This window comes from Esox lucius, chromosome 10 (genome assembly GCF_011004845.1).
Source record: "Esox lucius isolate fEsoLuc1 chromosome 10, fEsoLuc1.pri, whole genome shotgun sequence".
Classification (NCBI taxonomy): domain Eukaryota; kingdom Metazoa; phylum Chordata; class Actinopteri; order Esociformes; family Esocidae; genus Esox; species Esox lucius.
In genome coordinates, this window is record NC_047578.1 from 7,042,127 (window position 1) to 7,069,254 (window position 27,128).

Sequence of the window (27,128 nt, forward strand, 5' to 3'; positions counted from 1 at the left end):
ACTAAGTCAGACAAACAAAAAAAAAGCATATCTAACAAGACAGCTTTATCATGGCAAAAACGAACACTCATTAAGTAGAAGGACAGAAAAAAAGAGTTACAGGCTTTATCCCACTTTCAGAGTGCTGCATGTTGACTGTCAGGGCTTTGAAAGGATTACACTCTTATTTAAACACACTCTTATTTAAATGGGCCTCCTCTGCTCTTACAATTTTTTTTCAGTTTTAAGGTGGTCAGGGAAGTCCTTCCTAAGCCCTTTGCGGTGATTGAAACAGAGGCTTACCTTGATAATGGGCGCTAAAGCCCCGATATCGATGGTTACTGTCGGTTACAAAGTGAAGCCTCAGCCAGTTCTTGTTGCTGACAATAGGGGAAGGGACATTCATCCCAGATAACCTGAGGGAAACAAGAGAAGAAAATCATTAGGCATTTTACTGCATGCTTAAAGTCAGCAAAGATACACCACTGGTGTCTTTAAGTCTCTGTCAGTCAAAATAGAGAAACTTTTTTATTTATATATATATATATATATATATATATATATTTATATATATATACATACACACACGCACACACACACATACATACATATACATACATACATACACATATAAAAAAAAAAAAAAATACAAAGTTATGATTGCAATTAAGTTACAAATGGATTTTTTTTTATTATCCAAAGTCAGTAAACAGTAGGCTATATTCAATCCCATTTAAGTGCTGGAGTACCTCCACAGATCAATGACACTAGGACACACCGTCCAACCTAAACTAATGTCCGTACCGTTACGTAAAACGTAAAAATGCTGAGTGTCCAGCTTCGGAGTGTGATGGCAGCGGCGAGAGCTGCATGACATTGCTGGAAGCGGCACGCCCCCTGGCACAGACAACGCCGCAAAGAGGATTCTCCACCACAGCCTATTAGCTACACCCAGATACCAATATCCCTCTGGCCCAAGCCTGCCTCCCAGGCGTATTGGCACACAAGAGGGTACGCAAAGCATAAACGAAGTGCACGGAGACCCTCCCGCATCAGTCCCAATGACACTGGCTAATGCTTGCAAATCATCAACAAAGCCCACCAACACCCACACATTTGAGTCCCCAAAGTCAGGGCTAACGGAGGACGGATCGGAAAACAAAGCACCGAGGGATCCCGTGGCATTCTCCGCGTGATCCAAACGCCACAGTCGTGTAGAGGCAATGTGCATACCGAGCGCCAGTGTACGCGTCCCTCAACCTGCCCATTCCGCCTAAAACACACCGGCAGCGTTGCCCAGGCGACGAGTAGACTACAAGACCAGGCGAAGAGTGATTTGTCCAAACGTGACGTTGGAGGAGGAACCGGGCACATAGGTCACACATGCTGCTCTCTTCCCAACCTCCCTCCCACCCTAACCCCCACCCGCCCTAACCCCCACCCGCCCTAACCCCCACCCGCCCTAACCCCCACCCGCCGGCACCGCCGGCATGTCTTTATTGATGACTGACGGGAGATGTCATTAAAGGACACGGTCACATGAATCACGGGCTTAATGGCTTCCACAGGCTGGAGCGCTGCCATATCATTTCCGTTATCACACTAAAGTCTCCTCCATTAAACACACTCAGCCGGGGGCGTCCCAAATGACGCCCTTGTTCCCCCCCCGTGCGGTGCACTTGCTGCGCCCTGAGACAGCTCTGGCGCGGCTCAACGCCGCCACCGCCGCACACAGTCGGCGGGGTGAGTGTTCTCACTGGTTTGGAAGCATGCCATTTCTACAGAGAACCTCCGCTCAGTCTGCTAGAGATCACTGAACTTATGAACTGCATAAATTGACTGCGTGTTTATCGCGACATCCCTACAAGTTCTCAACAACGTCTTTCCATGTGTGTGACACGCGCACAGTTTGAAATATGTTCACAGGTATAGAACGCAGGCTGGGTTATGGAGAACGTGTACGGGTGGGGGGGTTTTTCTAAAACAGGCCCAACTTATATAAGACAGACGGTGACGTCTCAAAACAAACAGGTAGGGTTCAGGAGGCGCGCTGGTCCGCTTGCTGAATCCACCTGACACACACGGACCACTGAACACCTCGCAAAGGTCACGGGTGGCAACCTTTCGAAGCACGCGCGCGCTCGGGACAGAAGCCGTCGGCGTCGGTAACACCGCCGGAGCACGAGGCAACCCGGCAGGCTGGTGACGTTTCCGTGGACAACCGTCATTGGCTAGTGTCGCGGTCCGCCATCCGACAACACACATTTTAATTAAATGAGTTGGCATTCTGGGTTGGACGTAATTCAAGCAGATCGAGAGTGCTGTCATCAAACAACCCCCCGAAACCCAAACCCCAGCTACACCCACGCCCACGCCCCAGCTCTACAACTCACACTGTTCCCCCTAAATCACAGTGAAAGCCAATAAAAACTTTCATACGGGTAAGTGTAATTTAATCAACATATCTCACTCCAAGGTGTCTCCAAGCGAGTGGCAAGTGGGAAACCGGGATGTTTCTGTCCGTGATGTATGCTTCTGCGGGAAGGCAGATGTATGGTTCCCTGCATGTGGGTAACATTTCAAAGCAGCATTTGGGTTGAAGGATTAAGAGGGACAACTATCCATGCTTTGGGTGTGTTAGAGAGGGCATTTTTGAATTTTGGGTGAACAAAAGGTTTGAGCGGCTGTAGACTAACTGGGCATGTGAGGACAACGCTGGGAGCGGTGTTGTCGGAGTGAATCATGGCTGGCCACTTGGCTAGGAATAATGTGCCCCTATTTTTAATGACACTTTGGAGACCAGGCGCTGCTGACCCAGAACAAAATGGCTGCTCCATGTCATATAATTTAGTGTTCCATAATCAGTTGAAGCAAAACAACAGTTTTAATGTTTTCTGCCATCGTGTTTTGAATAGTCTGAGGCCTTCTTGCTCCTGTCACTGTCAGGACGGTTACCGTGACTGCACATCTGCCTACGCAGTGGCACGGAGCTGAGTGGACGCAGCTGGACTTATCCAGCTGAGCCAGCCAATCACTGTCCCTCAACAGTCAACGGATGACACCACGGCCAACGCTCAATGCCTCTGAAACACCAATCGCCCCATAATTCAGTCCTCCTTTTCTTTAACGTTAAGTGATAAAAATGTAGCGCGTCGATTGTAACGTAGTGCAGAGCGAGGCTCGGCCAGATGGAGCAGAGACCATGACGTTCCCAATGAGAATCGGGAGGTAATTTATTATACATGCCAGTCTCAAAGCTCTGGCCCTTTTTCCCCCATCTCCCCTCCATTTTCCGAAAATATAAATGACACAAACATTGGCTGTGTGACAGAAGATAGAGAAAAAGAAATGGTGGGGGTAGGACATAGAGGAAGAGAGAGGGAAGGAGGGGAAGAGTGAGTCGGATGAGAGAGGCAATAGTGACGGACTATTCACTGAGGCATTTACAATGAATTTCCTGTCCTGCTGGATCCTATATGCTGTTCAAGGTCTCAAAAATAACTTAGTGTGAATTGATAGTGATAACAAGAGGCGACAGTGTCTCCCATTTGTCATCAAAGTAGTCAAGCATTCTCATCGCAATTCTAATATTAACTTTAACATCCCTGCAGTGATGGCTGAATGGCTGTGCAGTCTGACAGGGGTTCAATAAATGACAGGACTGAATAGACTTTTTCTAGTTTGGTGTTTCTTTACAATGTAAAAAAGTAGAAAGTAGCACTTATTCCAAACCTAATATCAGTCAGCAGAATACTAAAATAAGCTGACTTGTGGCAAAAGCTATGGTGTCATGTGTTACTGTATGGCCATCCGAGGAAGTAGACACACACACCCACATACACACACACATACACACAACCACATTTGCATTCCAAGTCACGTCTACCTGGGATCAATAGGAAGCTCCATTTGAAATAAGTGGAGAGATTAATTATTAACTAATGACAGCAGGTTAGATGTCCTTTAATCAGTGAATCTGTCTTAATTGCTGAGCCGTAATTAAGACCAGTGGTGGATGCTTACACACACACACACACACACACACACGTGCAAACACCCAAGGCGAGGAGAGGTTGAGAAGCAGGGAGAGGATTTGGAGCGCCAGGCAGGCAGTGTACGACGCTGGCAGACGCCTCATCAATCACAACCCAGGCGTCAGAGACGAATGAGAGGCCGCTGGGAGGCGACGCGCGTCTCTCCATCAAACTGATGTTTTGAAAGTAAGTAATCAGTGTTCTCCATGGGCACTCCTTCTGTGGCGGAGCCCTCCACCTTGCTGCTCCACGCGCCTCCTCCCTCGTTCCCCCTCCTCTGCACCGCCGAACAGTCTCTCGTTGCCTCCTCACACGTTGGCACAGACGGCCAAGCGCCCCCCCACCCACCCCACCCCCATTGGATTGTGGGAACCATATTTCCTGGCGTTTCACTGGGGTACGCGGGGGTCAACAGGGTTGATGGGGAGGTGTCCAAACTGGAGTTCAAGCTGCTTGTTTGGGGGTCAGACCATTTGCTTCCGACCAAACGAGACCAACCACAAGAGTCCTTTTCTGTAATGCTCCGGTCAAATCCTCAGTGGTGTGGGTAACACAAGACGACAGGTAAAAGGGAAGCATATTTCTGAGGCTGAGACGGTATTCATCCAAAGCATGCCCTCTTCGGGTCTAAATGGCATTAACGGTGCAGAGAGACAAAAAAAAACAACACTTAATTTCTCTTCAGGAACCGACTGAAACAAAGAACAATTTCACGGTTTCCAACCATGCATCTCTAGTCCATTCAGCAACAATGCATAATACAACAGTGAAAGTTAATTAAAGAGAGAGTTCAAAATGTTGACAATCAAACCCTTTTTCTTTACGCACGCAGTCAGATGAAATCACTGACACAGTCTCCATGTCTGTACATCCAGTTTGAAGGTATCCCCACAGGCTTCCTGTCACTGTACAAATGCCTGATGGCAGTGACTCCAGAAACGGCCCCCGATCTCCTTAAAACTGGTTAGAAAAATGGTTTGCCATTAAAAATCTCTGAACGCTCCTGGACTGCATCAGAGCTGGCCGGTGACTCCAAAAAGACTGCATGGAGAGGATCACTGTCTGACCCAGGGCTTGGTGTTGCCCCAGGGCTCGGTGTAGCCCAGGCAGTGCCGACACAAGCCTTTCGGGGGCCCTAAGCAACATTTTATTTGGGAGCCCCCTCTCCCCTAGTAGTCAGGAAGTCCCTAGTGATTTGGGGCCCCCTGGCGGTCGGGGGACCTAAGCAACGGCTTATGTTACTTATGCCTAGAACCGGCCCTGGGCCCTGGGCTCGGTGTACACCAAGTCACTCGGCTCCGTGACACTCCTTCGTCGTCTCTCACGAGGCGGGCAGGTCCCATTTCAGGCTGTCGCCATGTACTGTTTGGACTACCGCAACACGCTGTGTGCTGGGCATTGACTCGCCGCAGCAAATCTGATGTTCGGCCCTAAAAAAGCTCCCTAAGGTCACCCTGCACATTTCACTTCCCCCGAGCTTGGGTTTGCAGTGAGGAAAACTGCTGCTGTCCACCTCCAGAACCGTACAACACCAGGACAACAACTGGCTTCCAACGGTTTCTCATTCATCCCACACCGACCTCCGGTAAGATCAGTCCAAACTCTGTCCTGGCACCGCTGAGTCCCTATCCATATCTCAGAATCCTATTTTAAAAGTGTCTCAGTAATCTTACGCTAGGCAAGACTGCGTTGACTGAGGTCCTATATTCAGAGGAAATATACTCCTTCCCACCAAGACTGATTTGTAGTCGTCTTGTCTGGCTAACTTATGATGCGGATGCTACGAAAATACAGCAATGTAAATGTAAAAGCAAGGCCTGCATGTGAATCAATACTGGGACTTGCTTGTGACATGGGCAGCCTGGCATCTCCTAGATGAGCTGTAGCTAGGTACTGAAACATGGCTCATATTTCATGATTGGGGATTTGTGTTATGATAGTTCCTACATAAATGTATACACAAGAACATAAATGGTACCCTGAGTGGGGACATTGCTAATAAAAGTTAAGCTCGCTCCCCTGTTGCTGCTTGTCCTTTTTAAAAGAGTTTGGCTTGGGCCCAGCACCTCCATTCACTATCAGACTTGATGAACAGGAAGATGTGACCTGTTAGATAACAAATTGACTCTATAAAGACAGCTAATGATCACCACAATGCTTCTTCCCGAATGCATAACGTATCCAAATTCTTTGACTCAAACTCCTAAAAAATACAGAATTGTTCAAATGTCTTAGGCACTTGACAATCAAACCAAAGTCATTAATTTGGATAGTAAGTGTTTATTTGTAAAAAAATACTATATATATATGTGAGAAATATGTATATATATATATATATATATATATATATATATATATATATATTGTTTTATTGAAACTTCCCACCCAAATAAATGGCATCAGTTAGGCTTTTAGGTATCTAAGACTTTTGCACAGTACTTTCAAAGGCATATCCTTGCACAGTCTTTATGAAAGGTGGTTGACAACCCTGTGGCATTCTTTTCATATAATCAAACTTCAACCCCACTAAATGATGGCCTCTAGACAGCCTTTACTCCTTCCTAACCACTGGGATATCAGTTTGACAAAAGCTATCACGGTACCCATTCTTTACATATCTTGTACAATAAAACCAACAACACTCTGGGATTGTGTCTGTGTGTGTGTGGCTGTGTGTGTGTGTGTGTGTGTGTAGGGGGTGGCGGGGGTGGCTGTCAATGGCGTGATATTCCTGCATGAGATACTGATTCCAGACTGTGTTTTAAAATTCCTCCTGGATCACAGTCCCTGGGTTGGACGCTCCCACCATTGTGTCAAATCAGAAAGCCGATCGCCTACTGAGTTCTGGATGATTCTCCAACAGCCTTCCTCTCAAACAGGTCCTTCACATTGATCCCCTCATATTTCTCACTGGGTACTGAGTCAGAGGGGCTCGAGACTCAGGCAGCATGACAGAACATTTGATTAGGCGAAACCACCTTTAAGCGCGAGTTAAACACGCACAACGTCCTCGAAACGCAACACCACATTCATATGGACAGGGACCAGGAGCGGGGGGGCCCAATTTTTGGCTGGCCTAGTCTTAAATCAGGTGTACACAAATGAATGCACACATGTTGACGGTAGTAAGTCAGGAATGTGAAGTTACACACTTCCTTCACACAACACCAGGGCTCTGTGACTAATCTGACAAAACTGTACATTTTAGAGACCATAAGTGGAATGCCGAGGATTTCAATACAGCAGAAATTGCTCCACTAGAGTATTTACCGTGTTGTATGCTCACAACGTGGCCAGAATAAAAGGTGGGCTGTATGTACTCTGCCCGATCCTTCACAGCCTTTTTCATTTATTATTACACATTTCTGAAAGTTCCACTGAAGAACCCTCAATAAATTCATCCCAGGGTGACATGGCTGACTTGTAAATTCAATTGGTTCCCAGGAGTGGTTTCAGCTAAGCTGCCTTTTGTGTTGGTCCATGCTATAGACCAGGAATAGAAGGAGTACACCTCAGGTGGTAGAATCAAAAGACATACGTTTGTTTTGTTCACGAATATGAATCTCTGAAAAATGTGTCTTTCACAGTCATTATGAAAGGCGGAATGATGAATCAGTTGCATCTAAAGAAATGTAAAAAATGTCTATTTTTTAAATGTTCACGTTAGATTCTGGCATAGAAGATGTGTTACCACGTTAGCTTGCTTTAAAAAGTGATGCAGATATAAGTGCACTCAGATAAACTTTGGCAACATCTTGCGATGTAATCTTGAATTAATAGACTACTTATTGGCTACAAGAGCTTAATGTCCTTAATAAGACTACCAAGGTTAAGATTAAAAAGGAAATCTGAGAAATATCCACGGCATCCTATGCAAACGCTCAAAGTTTAAGGATGGAAGCAACCTGACGCTCACTGTGTCCCTGCGCCTGTGAAGTCAGAATTGAGCCCTTATCAAACCCTAACAGATATTTTAGATTCCAACATCTAGCACCGTTTTCGCCATCCAGCTGGTCCTATTGCAAGAGGATAGTGATCACCACAGCAGTGTTTTTATTAATGTTTTATACATGTCCTCATTAAATAATGATGATCTGGGTGATCTCCTAATCAGTACCTCATTCAGTAGAATGAGGTGTGCCTGTGTTGGACTTCAACAGACACTGGAATGGAATGGCTGCCGTGTATAGAGATGATGATCTAAGGAAAATAAAAATTGCAGTGGTCTCTTAACCACTTTTCGAGAGTTCTATTATTTTTTTCTTTATTTTTAAACAAGACCAGTTTTGTAGGAATCTAGTTCCATTCTTTTCATGGTTGACATGTCAGGCTGATGCTAGGGGATAAAACAAGGGAGAAAAACTCTGTTTCAACAGACATCAAGACTGCGTTAGTCTCTTCGTCAAAGTGAATATTACACAGTAGCCCTATTTGGTATGACCGCCTTGCATGTTGCATGGTTTATTCCTTCATAAACCCGAAACCCTTCCCAGGCAGTACCATGCCTCCTATTCAGTGACAAAACCCTCTTAATCACTTGGACTCACTGCTTCTTTGTTCACAGAAAGTTGTTTCATAGCTGTTTCAGAGGTCAGGGTGATGAATGGGGGGAAATAGAAATAGGTTTACAAGAACTTTGTAAGAACCGATCAATTTTCAACACTTGGTTGGTCATAGGAGCCAGGTCCATCACTCACTACAAGTTCAGAACGGTGGTACTAAGAATGTCTGTATCGACTGGCCGACCCAACGCGAGGCGACGCTCTATCCCTCTATATTCCTGACAACAAGGTAGATGAGCAGCTATGTGGAGGAAGTGATCAATGCCTCTGAGCCTTCTCAGATGTCTGCATTCCACCGCTGTCCTGCATCTGAAGCAAAGCAGTGGCACTCCTCACTGGTCCCCTTTGGTCTACAGATTAAATCCTGATTCCCCAGGCCAATGAGGGGAACGTTGCTCTGCATGTGTGGCCTCTCTCAGATGTCACGTCACCCAGGTCTGAGTTTCTGTTGTCATTGAAGACCCCAAGGCACTGTAAGAGTATAGGTGTTAAACCTGGTGTCCTGGCCACATTTACAACTGTGCCACCTATTCACCCCCTCAATTTTCCTCCAATAAATACTACTAATTGAATTGCTTTGAGTTAGATTATGTCCTCTGTAAACCTAGCAGGTAAACATTTAGTAAAATACCATTGAAAACATGGAGATAACATGTCAGTTATCTTCCTCTTAAAAAAAATAAAAAATGAATATATATATATATAATCTTTCTCAGTTTTCTTCCTCAGCTATATGCAAATATTCCACTTGGCAACCATCAAGAGTTTAGATTCCAGAACAGAATTTTTCTCTTTTCATCTCAGATAATGTAATTCCTGGAAAGTTTTAGTGACTTGTTCAACTTGTTCAACAGATGAGCTTCTCTCATTTTGATCGTCACAGTTGCAGTTGGTCTATGATATTCAGGAGACAGAAGCGGGAGGTGGTGAGTTTCTCTGCCCATTCATTTGCAGTTCTTTGCCCAGGGACACTGTCGTCCGTCCAAGTATACTGACTGGAACATGGCATCAATCCCAGAGATGAGGACAGTAGGTAGGTGACAAATCTAACCCGAGCATACCTTCACTTTGTTTTAGTTTTTATGTCATTTTATTGATGCCAGTATATTTTGTCACATTTCTTGCCAAGTTTTCTTTCCCCCTCCCTAAGCCCACTAACACACACAGTATGCGCTCAAAATATGCAAAGCATGTTCCATATATATTAACAAAGATTTCCTGAATTCTTTCAAATACTCTTGGCTCTTTATTCTGTTTTTTTAAGAACCCAGAATACAAGTCTATAAAGAGCAGCTATATGAAGATGTCCCCCTACTGACCTATATTAAAAGGTATACGGTATCAGGTCAGGTAATCACATTGATGTAGCTACCGAACAAACAATGTCACGCTTCAGAGAACTTGTAAAATTTTACCACCGGAATGTATTGTAATTAATGACTTTGGCTAATATACAGCGCAAACGCGTGTTGTTGGTAACAATCACACGCCTATCTAACCATCTGGGAAACTGTAGCATAATTAAATGCATAATTTAATTTTAATTAGCAAATTTCAAGATTATACAGCATATTAATATGACTTTGTGGACAATGAATCACTCAGAGCAATTTATAATGCAGACACTTTGTATGCCCTTACAGGCATTTATGATCAAAGGTGCTTTTTCCTCCTTTGAAAGGAATTGTGATCTCCATAAATCATGAATATATAACCATAGCATTCGGTACTCTACAACAGATACTGTATGTGTATGATGAGGAGTAATGATTACGATGGTAAAACACGCCTCCTTATTCAAATCAATCTATACACAATTTGAATAAGGAGCCCCGTAAAGAAACACAATTCATTACATTTCTTTTTATTATCGTGCTCTGGTGCACTTTATAACCGATTCACTAAACATGGCCCTGAAACCTGACAAAGAAACACTCTGTGCAATCAAAGTGAATGTGCTTAGCAAATATTGAGGAGGCAAAGTAGTTCTGTTTAATTTATTCTCAAATGGGACCTAACCAGACCTGCCATTCATCATGCAAATATCAGCAAACTCACCTAAACTCATGGATTTCTTTTAATGATTCACAAAAACATGAACACAGCATCCACACAACCCCCATGAAACCGCATCCACTCATGCGGTCACATGCAAACACATGCAGACACAGAAATGCCTTTCGAAATCAAAGTGCTCATGGATATTTTAATGGAGTACGACACAGGCCCTGGTCAGGTTGAGGGGACAGCTGTCTGTGGTCTTATACGAGTGGTCATATTGATGAGCCATCTGTGAACATGTTAGTTTCTCTCTACCGGGGAGACCATGTGCAAGACACTCTTACTGAGTCCGTCGAAAACTGATCACTGACCCGTGGCCGTCAGCATAAACTCATCAGAAGGGCTAAGCAGAACTCAATCACATTCAATATGGATATGGAAATTCATAATCAAAACACTAAATATATGGCCGCGAAAAGTAGGCGGTTGGCACTCCTGCCCTTGCCCTCTTCTCCTCTCCGGGGACTCTGCCTCGTTTCCCTCCTCCTCTTCCTATAACAGACAGCTTGGTGACATTTTGTTCCCCTGCTGAGTGTAGTGTTCAGAGGGTTGGCCTGTGAGCCAGGCAGAGCTGAGCCCTCATACCTAGCAGCCATTTCAACGCAGCACAACGGCCTGAGTCTCAAGCAATAAGCCTGATGTGGTTTCAAACGAGATTCGTTCCCTTTGCCGAGCAGGCCTGTCGCGTGCCACCTGCCCGCCGCTTGTAGGCACAGAAGAGCGGCCAACGCACTGATATAATTATTATTATTATTACTATTTCAGGAGGAGACGCATACTTGCCTGTGGCTGTTCTGTGTTCCCTCACAAACTCTGGCCCAAATTCAACTGAAAACGACTGGACAACGGTTTAATTTAGTCAGCAGCATGGCATGCTGTGGGTCTGGAATGTGAGTGTGGGGCTGTGAATTGGGATAATTGTAGCTCAACACTCATGGGTTGGATGACGTGGTTCTAAACCTCTCTTCAGGCCTCTCCAGACAGTTTTGTTTTTGCACTAAATTGGCACGCCTGATTTAATTAGTCAAAGGCTTGATGATTAGTTGACTAATTGAATCATCTACGCACGTTTACAGTTAAAACAAAACACTTGTCTGGGGAGGCCTGATGAAAGGTTTGGGAAAGCCTGGCCTAAATCATCCATTGCTAAAAGATAAGCATCAGATAAGCTATTTAGTTGCATGAAATGTTCATGGAAGCTGTAGTTTCATATATACTTTGTCACTACAGCAACAATCCAACCACAGTGGCTAACACATCAACATTGAAAAGCCCCAAAATAGGTTTACAACTTAGCCCAGTAAGATACATTTGTTGTCCTCCTTAGCAGACGAAAATTGGGTTTTAAATTAAATGACACGGAGCGAGCCGATTGACATATACCGTAGCTACGAGCAGCCTAGCGGTTATCCGCAATTAACACATCCGGTGTGACACATGAGATCGATTTCATGTAGCTCATCCTGGCTCCGCTTAGATGAGTGGTGGCGTCAGAGCGGGACACGCTAACACGCTGTAGGCCAGGGGCTGATGACTGATGGCTGTACGCTAGCTAGGCATGCTCTGGAACGGACAGTGGGTCTTCCTCCCACTGCCAAACGGCCTGACTCACAGATTAACACCCGCACCTGTCAAAACACAATCCGGCTATTTAAACAACACACTCAAACAACAAAATAGCTTTGCACTCTCAGGAGCCATACCGCAGCTTGGCCTTTTGGGATGTACGCATTGAAGACATGGTGTATTTGTTAGAGCGACAACAGTTGAGACTCCATGGATCTCGGCACAGACACTGCATGGGACGTTGTCCTTTATAGTACACTACTCTTGACATAAAACCATAGGGTTATAGGGCTCTCTGGTCAAAGTGGTGCACTATACAGGGAAATACCACGCCAGCTGGGAACCAAGCCACGTCTAGCTGTAGTCCAGATCCCCAAATCCTCCAATTCAGTGTAAATGTGAGTTCCACTTACAGCCTAAACCTGCCACTGGTTCAGATTTCTCTTACTAGAGCTACTGATCTTTACACCTGCTGCTTCAGAGTTCAACTACTACAGGGTTGAGAGCTCTACACTGAAAGGTTCAAAACGTTACTTTGACTGGTCTAGAGCTCCACCCTTACTGTCCAGGGCTCATCCTACTTAAATAGCCCATTGCCAAAAACCTGAGGCTGGATTTATCTTGGATGTTCACCAGATTCATTTGATTTCCTCTTTAAAGTAAGTGTCAAAACTTGCCACAACCATATCTGCTGAGCCACTCAACTTAATGCAAAAGTATTCTCCAATAACACACTCTCCGCGAAATGCAGAATGTGCCAAAATGTCCATCAGAGCAACATCTGCCCCCTCATTTTCGATTTGCCATTATCTTGGACACTTAAATGGTTTCACACGGGGCTGCAATTCAACAAATGTATATGCTTTATATGCATTATCATTAGGTTACCTGTCAAATGCACAAATACGGTGCACATCTGTTAAATACCATATCATGTTAAGAAGCATTGCCTCAATTCTTGTTCAGGAAAAATATTCTCACCATTCTCCATTCTATTTTATTTATATTTTAAATGTATTTCTTTATCCATTATCTAGGGTGTGTTTGACAAGCAGTTCCCTTCTACCACCGCTTGTCCCCGTTCGTACACGTGCCATGTCTGTGCCCACATTAACCAACATTCTCAAACCATGTCTGTGCCCACATTAACCAACATTATCAAGCCATGTCTGTGCCTACATTAACCAACATTCTCAAGCCATGTCTGTGCCTACATTAACCAACATTATCAAGCCATGTCTGTGCCTACATTAACCAACATTCTCAAACCATGTCTGTGCCTACATTAACCAACATCCTCAAGCCATGGCAAACATATCAGATGTCATATGTGCAGCCCATGTTGAATTCCAACATCCAATATACCACAGATGAAAAAAATATATAAAAAACGTGCACGTTCTGTCCTGCCCTGATGTAACCAAACATAATTATAATTTGCTCACTCCTGTCCTGCCCTGATGTAACCAAAAACAAACACCTCACAACCTGCTTTCAGGCAAAATGAAAGATTGGTTAGAAATGTCTATTCCCCTGATAACCAGATGTTTCAGTTTTTGGGGTCCCACTGAGGGTGCTCCCCTCTGCCCTCCATTCTTATCTACCTTGGCCCACCTGACAGCTCCCTGGTCGTCTGCCACCTCCTCTTTGGCCTCCTCTATCTTCCTCTTTCCCCCAGATGCCTGATGGCTGCACAGCCACTGATAAATGCCTCCAGCTTTAGCCATCCCTACCACCTGAATGTCACAACTTGGACCGCTGAGCGCTGTGTACTTCCGTCTTCCCCTTCCACTAGCTAAACTCTTTAGGATAGGGGATAACTTTAATGGATTTCCTCTGTCGGTTCATGTGTATCTGTGTGTGTGCGCGTGTGTGTGCGTGCGTGTGTGCGTGTTCACTTGCTTGCATGCAAGAGTCAGAGGAAAGGGGGGTGCTCTTAATGTGTGCTTTTGTCCTTGTTGATGACGCTGGCGGTGGGCCCAGGTTGTGTTTGTGCAGAGCATGTGCGCACACAACATCTGTCTGTCCGGGTATCTTCCTTGCCTGTGCAGTTTGTGTCATTTCCACTGAATTAATGTATTAGTGTGTGTGTGTGTGTGTGTGTGTGTGTGTTTGTGTTTGTGTGTGTGAGTGTGTTTCAGTGATTTGTGTGTGTGAATGTGAGATAGAGAAAGATCACATTAGTCTTGGCTTCATCCTGCCCAAGGTCAGAGCCCATTCACTTCCTGCTTCGGGATGCTGTCTACATCCTGGCTTAGCAGATTTCCCAGAAGTGAACGTCGTTGAGGAGTGTACCAGCCAGCAGAATTGATTAGGACGTGGAAAGCATATCATTAGGCCTGATAGATCCTCAATTCACAAGGCCTTCCTGTGTTTTCTTTAGGCCCACGTCCATACAGAACAGAAATAAGACACATAAGGTATCTGCTTTGTGTAGCATGTACAATGATAGGGCACATTTAAATCACTCGCCTGATGAGTCTAACCAAATTCTTCCACTGCACCATCGCTTGCTTTGTAGTTCTTCAGTCTGAGAGTAATTCCATTGAAGCTGTTTGTGGTGATGTCACCACATTTATTTCAAGTCAATTGAGAACCAATTCTTGTTTGAAATATTGACCCGGCAAAAGGCATAAAGATAAAAGGGCATGATGAAATAGGTTGGGCTGGAACGGCGCTATCTGTTTCAAGGACCGATCAGAGGGTTTGGAAAGTGCTTTCATTCCATAAACTGTCTAGGAGGTACTCAGATCCAGAGTCCTTGATTGGGACATGGAGTTTAAGTACACAGGCAACTTGTTTTCCATTTTCCATTTTTCTTTTACTTCGATATCCTTAAGAATGGTCAGAACTGTGTGTGGTGACATATTCAAATTATGTTAAATCCATTATGTTTGTCATTATGTCATTTCCATAATGATACTGGAATATGTAAATGAATTCCTGATCGGTGACAGGGAGACTGTATTTTTTAGTAGAATCAAACCCTAAGCGTTGCTGCTGCCGGAGCCTTGCTCTAGTTTAAACCACTCAGGAATTGGCACTATATTTGCATAATGATAAGTAAAACTGTATTCATTGCATCTAACAAACAAACAAAGACACAAATAAACAAATAGGGGTCAGTTAGCCCCTAGACGGCCATGTGAACCTCCAGCCAAGTTTTGTGTTGTCCCGCATCTTCTAACCAAACAAAATGCCTCAGTCCTAAGTGGCCATGTCTGTTTGTTCTGCCAGGCCTCTTGGCCAGGCATGATTATAGCACTTAGTGGAAAATCACCCAATGTTTGTAGAAACTCTGGCCTAATTGTCTTCATCCTACTGGGTGGTACTAGAGGCTTTGACCTGGTACTCTGAAACTCTGACAGGCAGCCGAGGGCAGGGTGGGATTGTTGGGGTGTGTTTGTGTCTTGCAACGTGAAACTGACAGCGGAGGCACGTGGAAGGCTCTTAAATGTCACTTATTTAGTCATTTCACACCAGGCTGAGGGCTCGGTGTACAAGGAGAGTGACCCCTTTTGGTCGTTAAAAGTGGTAGTTTATTAGATGTCCAGCATCTCTCGCTCTCGCTCTCTCGCTCTCTCTCTTTCCGTTTGGCTCAGCCCTTTCTCATTTTCAGTGGCTTTTGAGGAAAAGGCCACCGTTAATTATTCTCCTCTCTCAGTGGCAGGGAAGCATGGTGCAGGCTGGAGGGGCCCTTGGGTGTGCCCACAGAATCTCTCAGCCACTGTCCCTCCACGGGGCCTGAACTGCTGAAATTAGACCTCATTCATCAAGGTTTTGTTTCACCCCCATTGGTATTACCATGTTTAGGCTCATTGGTTTTGAAGGTGATTCAGCAAGAAATAGGTAGAAGAATGTGTGTGCATGGTTGCGTGTGTGCATGAGCGTGTGTGAGCGTTTGTGTGTGTGTGTGTGCGCGCGCGTTTGGGAATGCAAACTACATGCATGCTCTGAGGTGCACAAGGCAAATGACATGTACACAGCCTGCACAACCTGTCCAACCTGCCAACATAAGATTACAAGCAGAGACTTTATATAATTTGTGTCCATGACCATTTAGCCTACTCCCCTTCTTTTTCTAAATCCAAAAGAGGGCTTAAATTCCCAAGCTCCCTAACTCCTGAGACTGTGTGTGTTCTCCCAAATGATGCCTAATTCCCCACATTTTGCACTACTTCTGACCCGAGACGAGCCCCCAGTCCTGGTCAGAATGAGTGCAGCGTTAAGCGAATAGGGAGCGATTTGGAATACAACCTCATTCTCAAGAGTTAGGCAGCTTGGGAATTACATTCATCCAGATCCTTCAGAAAGGCATCATCCCCGAACCCCAGGGGGCCGAAATCATCTTTGCATAAATCCTGAGGCGGCATCAAATATATCTTTTCAGTTTGTCATAGTGCAACTGCTGGAAGTGCAGTAAAATCACCAACACGCTTTAACAACCAGCATCAGTGTTACACAAACATAAAGCATTACTTATTAGAATACTTAATAATATAGAGTATAGTTTCTGGCTGAAGTACTGCATACTGATGAATAAAGCCATCTTAAGTAAGATGTGAAACTAGGAAGTGTAACTAGAGCTGCCAATTGTCCTCTACTGCAGCAGTTTCCAACTTGTCCAGGTGTATTGGAGCCCAGTTAAGAGTAGCTCGCAAAACAATTCGTTGCAAACTGTCATAAACAAATCCTAACACATGCTGCCAGCTCCCATCTTCCCAACACTGTTAAGACATTATTAACTTAAAACTCAAACCTGATAAACCAGCAATTAAACACTATTTGGAAACTCTGGACCATGATCCAGCAAAAACCTTTTCCTTGAAAGGAGATGGAACTATCTGCCAATGTTCATGACTCTTGGGGTAAACTTACATGGTTTCCACTTTTAATGGCTTATTGCAACACCACCATGATGCCAAACAGCAAGGGATTGCAAGACAGGATTTGGCCTGTGGGCATTTACCAGGGCACGCCAGGTCCTCTCTGAGCTTTTCCATCTCACAAGAATGAGCATTTAGGACCGAAAAAATGCCAAGAAGAAGACCAACATTGTTCTCCCAGTATCACTGCTGAACCCCTAATAGGATCGACTGTAGAGGTTTGAAAAAAGTTTCCGTTATGCTGTGCCCTCTGGATTGACTGGACAGCCCATCAGCCTGAGTCTCCAAGAAAGTGTTAGTGGGCCCAGACTTGTCCGGTCCTGAACCAGACCAGATCAGAGCAGTGTCGGACCAGGCCAGGCCGTCAGGGAACCATTAGCCGTCACAAAGAATGGGCCAGTAGCACCGGCTGCCCCTCTCATCTCCACATCCACAGAGCAGGACAAAGCAGGGAGGCTTCCAAACACCAAGGGCCCTTCCAGTGTGGAGCCAGGTTGGAGTGGAACCGTGTTTGGGCTTGGCTGGGTCTGTGTGCCAGCCGGCCGCCCGTCTCCGCCTGGTGGGTGGGCTGGGGTCGGGTTTGATAGCACCATGTGTTCTGGATCTTCCTCAGTCCACATACCGGCTCCACAGCTCCACTGACTCATAAGTTTAGAGACAGGAGAGCCAAGCAGCAGGAGGCGACAGCGAGGCTCAACACTCACCCATCTCTGTGTCAGAGCGGATGACAGGGGGACAGATAGAAAGCCAATCATGCATTGATATTTTCTGTCTCTCTCTTGCTCACTCTTTCTCTCACTGTCTCTGTCTTTCTCTCGTTGTCTCTCTCTTGCTCTCTCTCTCACTCTCTCTTGCTGTCTCTGTCTCTCTCTTGCTGTCACTGTCTCTCTTGCTGTCTCTGTCTTTCTCTCGTTGTCTCTCTCTCGCTCACTCTCACTGTCTCTCGCTCTCGCTGTCTCTGTCTGTCTCGCTGTCACTTTCTTTCACTGTCTCTCTCTCTCTCTCTCTCTCACTCTCTCACTCTCTCTCTATCTCTCTCTCTCACTCTCGTTCTCTCCGCTGTCTCTTTCCCTCCCTTTCTCTTTCTCCCTCCAACTCAATCCACAACACGAGGACCCTGAGATGCCAGTGATACTTCAGATCCCGTTTGGAGCCTGCATGGCAAGTGAGCTAGCGGGCTACTGTAGAGAGGACTGTACTAAAAATAGATAGAATTAACCAGCCGAATAGCTGAATCTGATCTATGACAAAAAGAAAAGCAAGAGTGGGAGTGTCGGAGTGGAAGTGACAACATCTGATCTGACAAAGAAAAGTAGAATATATTTGGCCCGCAGTAGTAGGCTCTGTCAGCGACGTCTAAACCAAGTGATCCCATGCAGGCCTGCGTCCCAAATGGTGCCCTATTCCTTATTTAGTGCACAGGGAGCACTCAGGACAGTGCACTTTGTAGAACGGTCTGAAAGTCACACATACTACGAACAACGGAACTCCGCTCTGGCACTTTCGGTCAGCAAGACATGGCAACGGCATCCACCGTTGCCTCTGCATTGAGAAGGCTTAGGAATGAATAGCTACGAAATGTAAGCCGATAGACTTTGTTTTATGACTTTTCTGCATCACCGGTGTCCCGATAAAAATAGCAATTACAGGCATTTGTTGACACATCGTGAACCATATCCAACAGCAACAGTACACTATTAACATCTTAAGGAGCGACTCGTTGAAACAATCAGCAGACTGCATAATTCAACTGATTAGAAGCAGGAAAAGCTTGAAATGAGAACATTGTACCTGTTTGTTTTGTCGGTGCTGTCTTTTCTTCCTGAAAGGGTCATGTGAGTTCAATTGGCAGATGTAAACATTGTATTTTTTATTTTTTCAAGGACCTTCACCGAGACATGCCCCGAGTGAAATGTTTAAACCTTTGGTTGGTTTGCTATACTTTATTCATGAGCAGGCTGCTGTTCTTTAGGTTTTCTAGCAAACATTTTCATTTCAAACGGAGCACATATGTAGGCAGCAACAGAGGAATCTGGCATAAAGACATTTAAACAGCGAAAATAATGTATTCAAGAATCCCATCATCTTTCCAGTAATATTCCAGTAATCTGAACGATATTACAACACGAGGAGGCCAGAATAACACTCTAAATTGGGACAATTAGGGGACAATTAGGACGTTAAAAAGTGTAAAAACTGTTTCAAAAGTTTTCCAGGATTTTCAGCCTGTTCAGGTGAGTAGGAATTAACGCTTACTCAGTGAGTACTCTGTGGCTTACTAAGTACAATAGAAAATGACTGTCTGTCTAAGGGAACAATCTAACAGCCAATCAAGATGAGATATTGGACATTTCAGACTGAGGATTCTTGCAGCCACAGGAGATCCATTAAAACAAATATATTAGGAGGATCTTGTCATTATTCAAAATGGCACTTGAAGATCCAAATGTACTTCTACCAAGTGGTCTGCAAAGGACTGATAACATAAATGATAAGAGAAACCTGCATGTTGCTCCTGCTCCAGTCACTGTTTATAAGAGCTTAAGTAATAGCCAAATGGCCTTCACCAAAAGCACTTTATTTAATGGATTGATTTAAAACTCGAATCACAGACTGTATGGGCCTTGACGAGTATGCCTGTGTAGCGAGACCATCGAGCGGTGGGTTCCTGCTTTCAACGATTGACCCAAATGCTGCAGATGTCCCCCAGAGTTGATTCTCTAAGTCGGCGGGGGAAACTGGTCCGATTGAGAGGTGGGTTCCCCTGGATCGTCCGCCCACACGCAGAATATAGACACATGACTCTCTGCTGGATAGCAACTTGATCACTTGTAATAAACTTCGTTCAAATATTAACTTTCAATCATTTAGATCACACTCCTGTTCAGTGCATACATTTTAACGGCCATGGTACAGCGCCCCCTACTGGCCCTCTAACACCACTTCCACAAGCATCTGGTCTTCACCCGAGGCTCACCCAGGACCGACCCTAAGTTGCAAGCCATCAGTGAAATACAGGACGCTATGGTAACACCTATCTGCTCCCTCAGCTTTTAGTTTGAAATGCTTCAGTTATGTGTTACATGATCCAAGTGATTTGTTTAACGGCAAGAGCACGTACGACCACACGCAAACAGGCGGGAATCCGTCCACAGATCGGCATAAAACGTTTATAACAAATGAAGGGCGGGATTGATGGGAGGTTTAGAGAGGGAGGGAGGGGAGAGCGGGAGAGGGAGGAGACGGAGGGAGGTAGCAAAGAGCTTCTATTTACACAGAAGTGAGCACACGACAAGGTCAAGGAGCTAGCTAGACTGGGCAAACACTGAACAGTAAAACACATGCAGAAACAGCCATCCAGGCAGTTAGGCACAAAACAGGATGCCGACTCGGCTCGGATATGTCACGAATGACGGCGTGGGACAAGGTCACAGTGTCGCTGACTGAACATGGAAGCGCGTCTCAGGCTTATCGACTGGGCCCAGTTCCCAAATAAAAGACACAGGTGGAAATCCATAGGCTCATTACCATAAATGCATATTCATATTATATGTTTTGTCTTCAGTGTCATTTGAAAGGCTTCCTCCTAGCTACATCACCCGATCAAATGTTCTCAACATCAGTACACACAACAAAACAAGTCCACTTAAATAAACAAGTAAGCCAAATGTAGAACATTTATTTTGAAGTAAAAAACAACAACTATTTATCAAGTCTACCAATGTAGCATTTGTGATCAAATCCTCCTTGTGAAGGAAAATGCAACCTCAAACGCAAAGCTGTCAGTCTGTCTGTCAGTGTTATTCAAAATGTGATGGCTGTCTAAGTAAAGTGTATGGATATTCAGATTGTTGTTTAATTACATAATTGCTACTAAAATAATTGGTAGATGTAACACAGTCTAGTGATAATTAAGATATGTAAATCTTTGCTGTATTGTGTACTGTAGACATTTGTATAGCTGAAACATGCAAGATGATAAAGAGGTGAAAAGAGCAGCTGGCCTCTGTCCTAAATACAGCAATACTGATCCAGCTCATTCTAATCATCAGTGGCACATTTGTATACAGTAATATAGTAAAGAATCAATAGACCAACTGGTCAAAAATGAATAGAATGCTGAGCTAAAATATTATTATTACAAGCACATAAAAAGAAATATTACACACTTCCAAAATGACAAATGTTTACCAGCATATCTATACACAGTATTTCCAAGCAATATCTCATAAAACGAACTCCACAAAAAAACCTGCCAGCAACACAAATGTACACATTCGTCAGTACACTAGGCCAAACAAATGAGGACATATTTTGTGCGGAAAAACCATTTCACTGTAGATTACATCCGATTCCACACATAAAAAGTAGGACTCGGTGCGTCTCACGTGTATTACATATTTCCATGATTCGCCTTCAACGAGGAAACAAGCACAACGAGGCTAAAACAGGACAACTTTAAAGCGACGAAATGAAACACAGACAAGCACGGACAGAGAGGGAGGTACAGCGGTAACGGGAGACTCACCATATTGTTGGAGGCTCAGACCCTTCTACTTCCAAGTAGTCATATTTTTCCTCCATCTGGAAGTCTGTAAAAATGACGGAGATGGTGTCTCCGGGATCAGCAAGTATGGTCCAAGTACAGTCCGCACTATTGTAATATTCACTCGGGAAATTGGGACTTGAAATGATGCCACTTGCACCCCTCAGTGTGTCACCACATGTGTCCTCAGCTGTCAATCAAACGGGAAAGACGTCTGTTAGGAATCGGGCTTAGCTCCACAAGTAAGTAGTATACAGCAGAAAATAACAGCTGAACCCTCTTGTTCTTTTTGTTTGGTTTGGGTCAATTTCTTAATGAGGCAACATCACATGTATGTTTTTCTTTGTATATATGTATATATATATATATACAACCGTTTTACCACATACGTTATGGATTTATTTGCTTGTTTGTTTCTCAGCCCATTTCTCATTTACTGACTGAATTCATAACACTGTGGCCACTTTTGCGTGCCACGTTAGGAATCTCACAGTAGTCCACTTTCTTTTACGGGTTTCAAGTGGAAATGGAATATAAGTGGAATTTCAGTTGCTGCCTTTCATTAATCCAGCATAAATGGTAGTAAAATGAAAGCCCACTTCAAGGCCTCCTCTGGTCTTTTCATCAGGTTTTAGAGGGGAGCCCTTATTGAAGGGTTTCTGGTGCCGAGACACTCCACGTCTTACACACCCTCTCTCATCTTTGTCATCACTATTAATTGGCTCCATCTATACAAGTTACTTGGAATCAAAAAGGTCCCAGCTGTATTTCCCAGCAGACTCAGAGCTCTGCTCTTGTCTTATTCTCCATCTTGTAATTTTTTTGCTATCAATGACTTCCAATTCAATTTGGACAAAAGAAAATTTCGATTTCAATTTCAATTTTTTAAAAATAATTTCGGGGGGGGGGGTGTTTGAATACATATGTACAGATAAAGACACATGGACTGGGTCTGGGCAGACATTATAAATTATAGACATATAATTTATACAGAAAGGCAAACGCTTAACATACACAAACATCCACATATACATGCATGGACATGGTTACTAATCATGTTCATGGACGTATAGTGAATACGTTGCAAAGCGATGCTCATTAGAGAATCACTTTAATCCAGTGACAAAACTGTATTTTCAAGGAACAGGAATATACACACATCAGCACAGAGAAAAAGACATTGGCATGTGAGGTTTTAGGGCTTCCATGCCAATGTTTTATTCAATCACTATACAGGTAGAACCAACAAATACAAATTAACAGACATATCTGTACACACACACACGCACAAAAATCACACAGACACGGTTGTAGGCACACAGACAGTCAAAAAACACACACAGACACAAACATGAAAACAAGTGCGCATGACTAAAGCATACACACACAGACACACCCACACACACACCCACACACACACCCACACACACACACCCTGTTTTCTCTCCTGCCATACTAAGGGAGATTCAGAGACGATTATACCTCCTGACAATCAAGGAAGGGTCAGATTACATTAACATTTAATAACAACTCCTTTGTCAATACCATCGATAACGGCAACACCTCCTCTAATGTCAGTGGGCATGTGACAGGCTCATGAGGCGCCATTCACAATGACAGGACCCAGCAAGGGGAGGAAACAATAAGGAATGTATATATTTGAATGTTATTATACTCCACAGCATTCTCTATAATTATGTGGTCAATGATGTTCTCTATAATAATATAGTCAAAAGCGTTTCCTATGAATGTCCTCTATAATAGTACTCGGTAACGTTCTCTTGTAATAGTCTATTTAATAGATTCCTGTATCATGGTATATTCTATAGATTTCTCTTTGATGGTAATTCAATAGATTTCTCTATGATTGTATAGTCAATAGATTCCCGTATCATAGTATATTCAATAGATTTCTCTATGATTGCATATTCAATAGATTTTTGTATGATTTTATATTCAGTTGATTTCTGTATTAAAAAGCACAAAATATGATTTTCTTTGGGAATAATGCACACTTCCTCACTGACACAATGACCATCTCAATATCAGTCAGCCTGGCTTTTTCTGTGACCTTCCTGGATATATAATGTTAGAACCTTTGTTTTCTCAAGGACAAAAAAAGACCTTGATATCTGCGTGAAAGCAACACCGTCTTTATATGCTGTTTAAAGAACGCATGGACAAATCGCTGATGACATTAAGACCTTCCCTAGTGTAAAAACCTTGTTGTTTAGGTAACTCTCTCATTGTAAGTACCGACAGCTTGGATGGGGAGACCCTGCCCCCAAAGACTAAGGGGTGAGGGGGCCCTGTAGAATGGGTGAAGAGCGGAATGAAAATCAAACCGTTTCCAAAAGCCATTTATTGTTGGTGTGGTAAATGCTCAAATGATTATACAATGGTCAGACTTAGCTCATTAGTACACATGATTTGACTGAGTGGGCGAACGCAACATTGAAAATATATTAGTGCTCAATACGCATCCTCTCACTGCTAATCAGAAATTCAAAATGGGTTTAATGCCTTTTGATTACGAAGAAATATGTGTAACCTCTCCAGAACAAAAATAAATAAATTGTTTCCTTGGAATGCCAAAAGTTCTTCCTCTCAGAGCTGACATGAGACGAAAATGAATGAAAATGTGACATGCACTAATCAACGTGAGAACTTGAACATCCTCTGGGAAGAAACATCGCGACACCAGGTTTTCTAGATTGTGAGATGGATCAAGCCTTGACAGCAGCTGTATAATGCAGAGACTCTGTCTGCCAGGCTATGATAAATCCCCTTTGGAAAACATTATTGTCAGTCATTTGTAAATCAATTCACCATTCCCCAGATTATTTTACTGCCACCCTCACCAAAGAGCAGGGCCAGAACACCAGCCTCAGCATTTAATTTCCGACTGAATCACAATAATGAAAAACATATAGGACACAGTCAGAACATAAATCCACCATGCACCACAATATGTATGTGCTGCAGTGCAGGAGATAGCAGCCACCATTAATCCCCCTAACGCAGGCCAACATGTACCACGGCTTCCCCTTTCCGGACCATTTTCCACCCGCCTAGCTCCTTTCGACGGAACATTCTCATTGACTGTTCTCGACTCCGAAGCTCTGAGACTGTTTATTGGCTGACGGGCTTTTAACAGGGAGTTCTTTGCCGGAGATATGAGTGTCAGGACCCTGGGACAACCTGTCAGCCTTGTCACAGATACCATCACTCGAAAGGGTATTCTTCCGCTGTGGGATGGACTACAGTTTTGCCATACAAATAGGCCCTAGGCCCATAGCTATTCTCCTGATGTTAGGCAACTTTCAATAACCATCGCTGTTGGCAAATTTTTGTTTAAAGAGAAAATGCTTTTCTACACTGCACCATTTCCAAAGCAACAGCACAGAAAATATACAAAACAAGAAAAGAATGAATCGGTTCTGCATACAATGAGTCATCCACCCACAGTCCCTAAACCATTACCTTTCATAATATAACCCACTTCTTTTATTTCGGTAAACAGGAGTTCCCTACATCTAATAATGGAATTACAGCACATGTTTTTGTTTAGCTTTCAAAACAATTTAGTGCCCTGTTTGAGAGAGAACATACATATCGGTCTTTCCTTTAAAAAACGATGCATACACGTATTTCTTCCCTCCCACCCTAACATACACATGTATTTCTTCCCCTCCCACCCTAACATACACATGTATTTCTTCCCCTCCCACCCTAACATACACATGTATTTCTTCCCCTCCCACCCTAACATACACATGTATTTCTACCCCTCCCACCCTAACATACACATGTATTTCTTCCCCTCCCACCCTAACATACACATGTATTTCTTCCCTCCCACCCTAACATACACATGTATTTCTTCCCCTCACCTCTTAACATACACATGTATTTCTTCCCCTCCCACCCTAACATACACATGTATTTCTTCCCCTCCCACCCTAACATACACATGTATTTCTTCCCCTCCCACCCTAACATACAAATGTATTTCTTCCCCTCCCACCCTAACATACACATGTATTTCTTCCCCTCCCACCCTAACATACACATGTATTTCTTCCCCTCCCACCCTAACATACAAATGTATTTCTTCCCCTCCCACCCTAACATACACATGTATTTCTTCCCTCCCACCCTAACATACAAATGTATTTCTTCCCCTCCCACCCTAACATACACATGTATTTCTTCTCCTCCCACCCTAACATACACATGTATTTCTTCCCTCCCACCCTAACATACACATGTATTTCTTCCCCTCCCACCCTAACATACACATGTATTTCTTCCCCTCCCACCCTAACATACACATGTATTTCTTCCCTCCCACCCTAACATACACATGTATTTCTTCCCCTCCCACCCTAACATACACATGCCATATTTCCTGTCAGGTTAATCACTGACTGTTAATATAAAGAGCTCCATCCTGTTAACCAGATCTGTCTTTTGGACAGCCTCGTTGGCGCGACTCCTTCTTTAGGCCACCGGGGGCCTTGCCTCAAAGACTAAGGCAGTGGAAACACAATACTGTGGACTTGATATCAACGGCTATAGTTTGGTTGGTTATAAACCTAAAATCAACCAAATCAATGCATGGTCAACTTTCTTCCTAGACCTTGCTTCATTAAGTTATTAAAATGATTAAATAAACATCAGTCATTTTCCACAGAGCGCCGCCACACGTGTGTTACAACGTAACGCCTGTTTAATAATTCATGGGAGTTATATAGGTTGCCATGGATTTCCTATTTCATTTTATTTGTTCGTCTTGAGTGCACACAGTACTCCGTCACACGCATAACAAGGAAAACGTATCGATGTTTCGAATTTGGCAGTCTTTCTCCAAACCAACCATGAGTTTTAATAACAACGTTCTTGGATGCTAGTGCATGCATTTCACCATTAGCCTGTTCCTTGACCCCCTTGTAGCTGTTACAATCCCGCATTCCCGACATAATAAACAGCGATATTTGCCCTGAACAATGTTTTTTCGTCGTAATGTTTATCATAAGTGCTTCTCTGTCTGTTATGCCTGGAAGAGGATAAAACATTATGGATAGTCCAAACTTGGTGATCTGTTACTCCAGACATGTTTTACAGATAAAACGGTAGCCCGGGGAACCACACATCACTGTTCTCTAAGCTGGCAAGCCTGCTTTTCTTTATCTTCAAAGTCTGCCTGCCACTAACAACAGCCTCCATCTTTTCTTCCTTCCATTGCTGCTGGTGTTTACCGGTAGCTTGGTTGTTTTTCACTTTTTCTTGTTTTTTTATTTTTTTTGTTGCATTAATTCGACCCACTCTCCGTACATTAATTCAAGGAGCCATCACTTCAGAGACTGGCTTACTGGATGTGAGATTGATGAAAATGGCATGTAATCCTTACTGTGTGACAGGCGAGGGAGGCTTCTCATGGAATATGGTGATTGAGCAGCTCTGGTAGGGAGAATGTGTGGGGGTATAATCC

The 27,128-nt window shown here is 43.9% G+C and overlaps 1 protein-coding gene across 5 annotated transcripts in view; it reads right to left on the bottom strand.

Annotated features, from left to right (window-relative positions):
• csmd3b (CUB and Sushi multiple domains 3b) overlaps positions 1-27,128 on the bottom strand; it is a 418,091-nt gene that overhangs the window by 233,200 nt on the left and 157,763 nt on the right. For all 5 annotated transcript variants that reach the window (XM_034294760.1, XM_034294758.1, XM_034294759.1 and 2 more), the window contains 2 exons: positions 21,617-21,824; positions 283-395 (listed from right to left, as the gene is read on the bottom strand). In XM_034294760.1, coding sequence (XP_034150651.1) covers positions 283-395; positions 21,617-21,824 — 321 coding nt within the window. The remainder of the gene's footprint in view (positions 1-282; positions 396-21,616; positions 21,825-27,128) is intronic.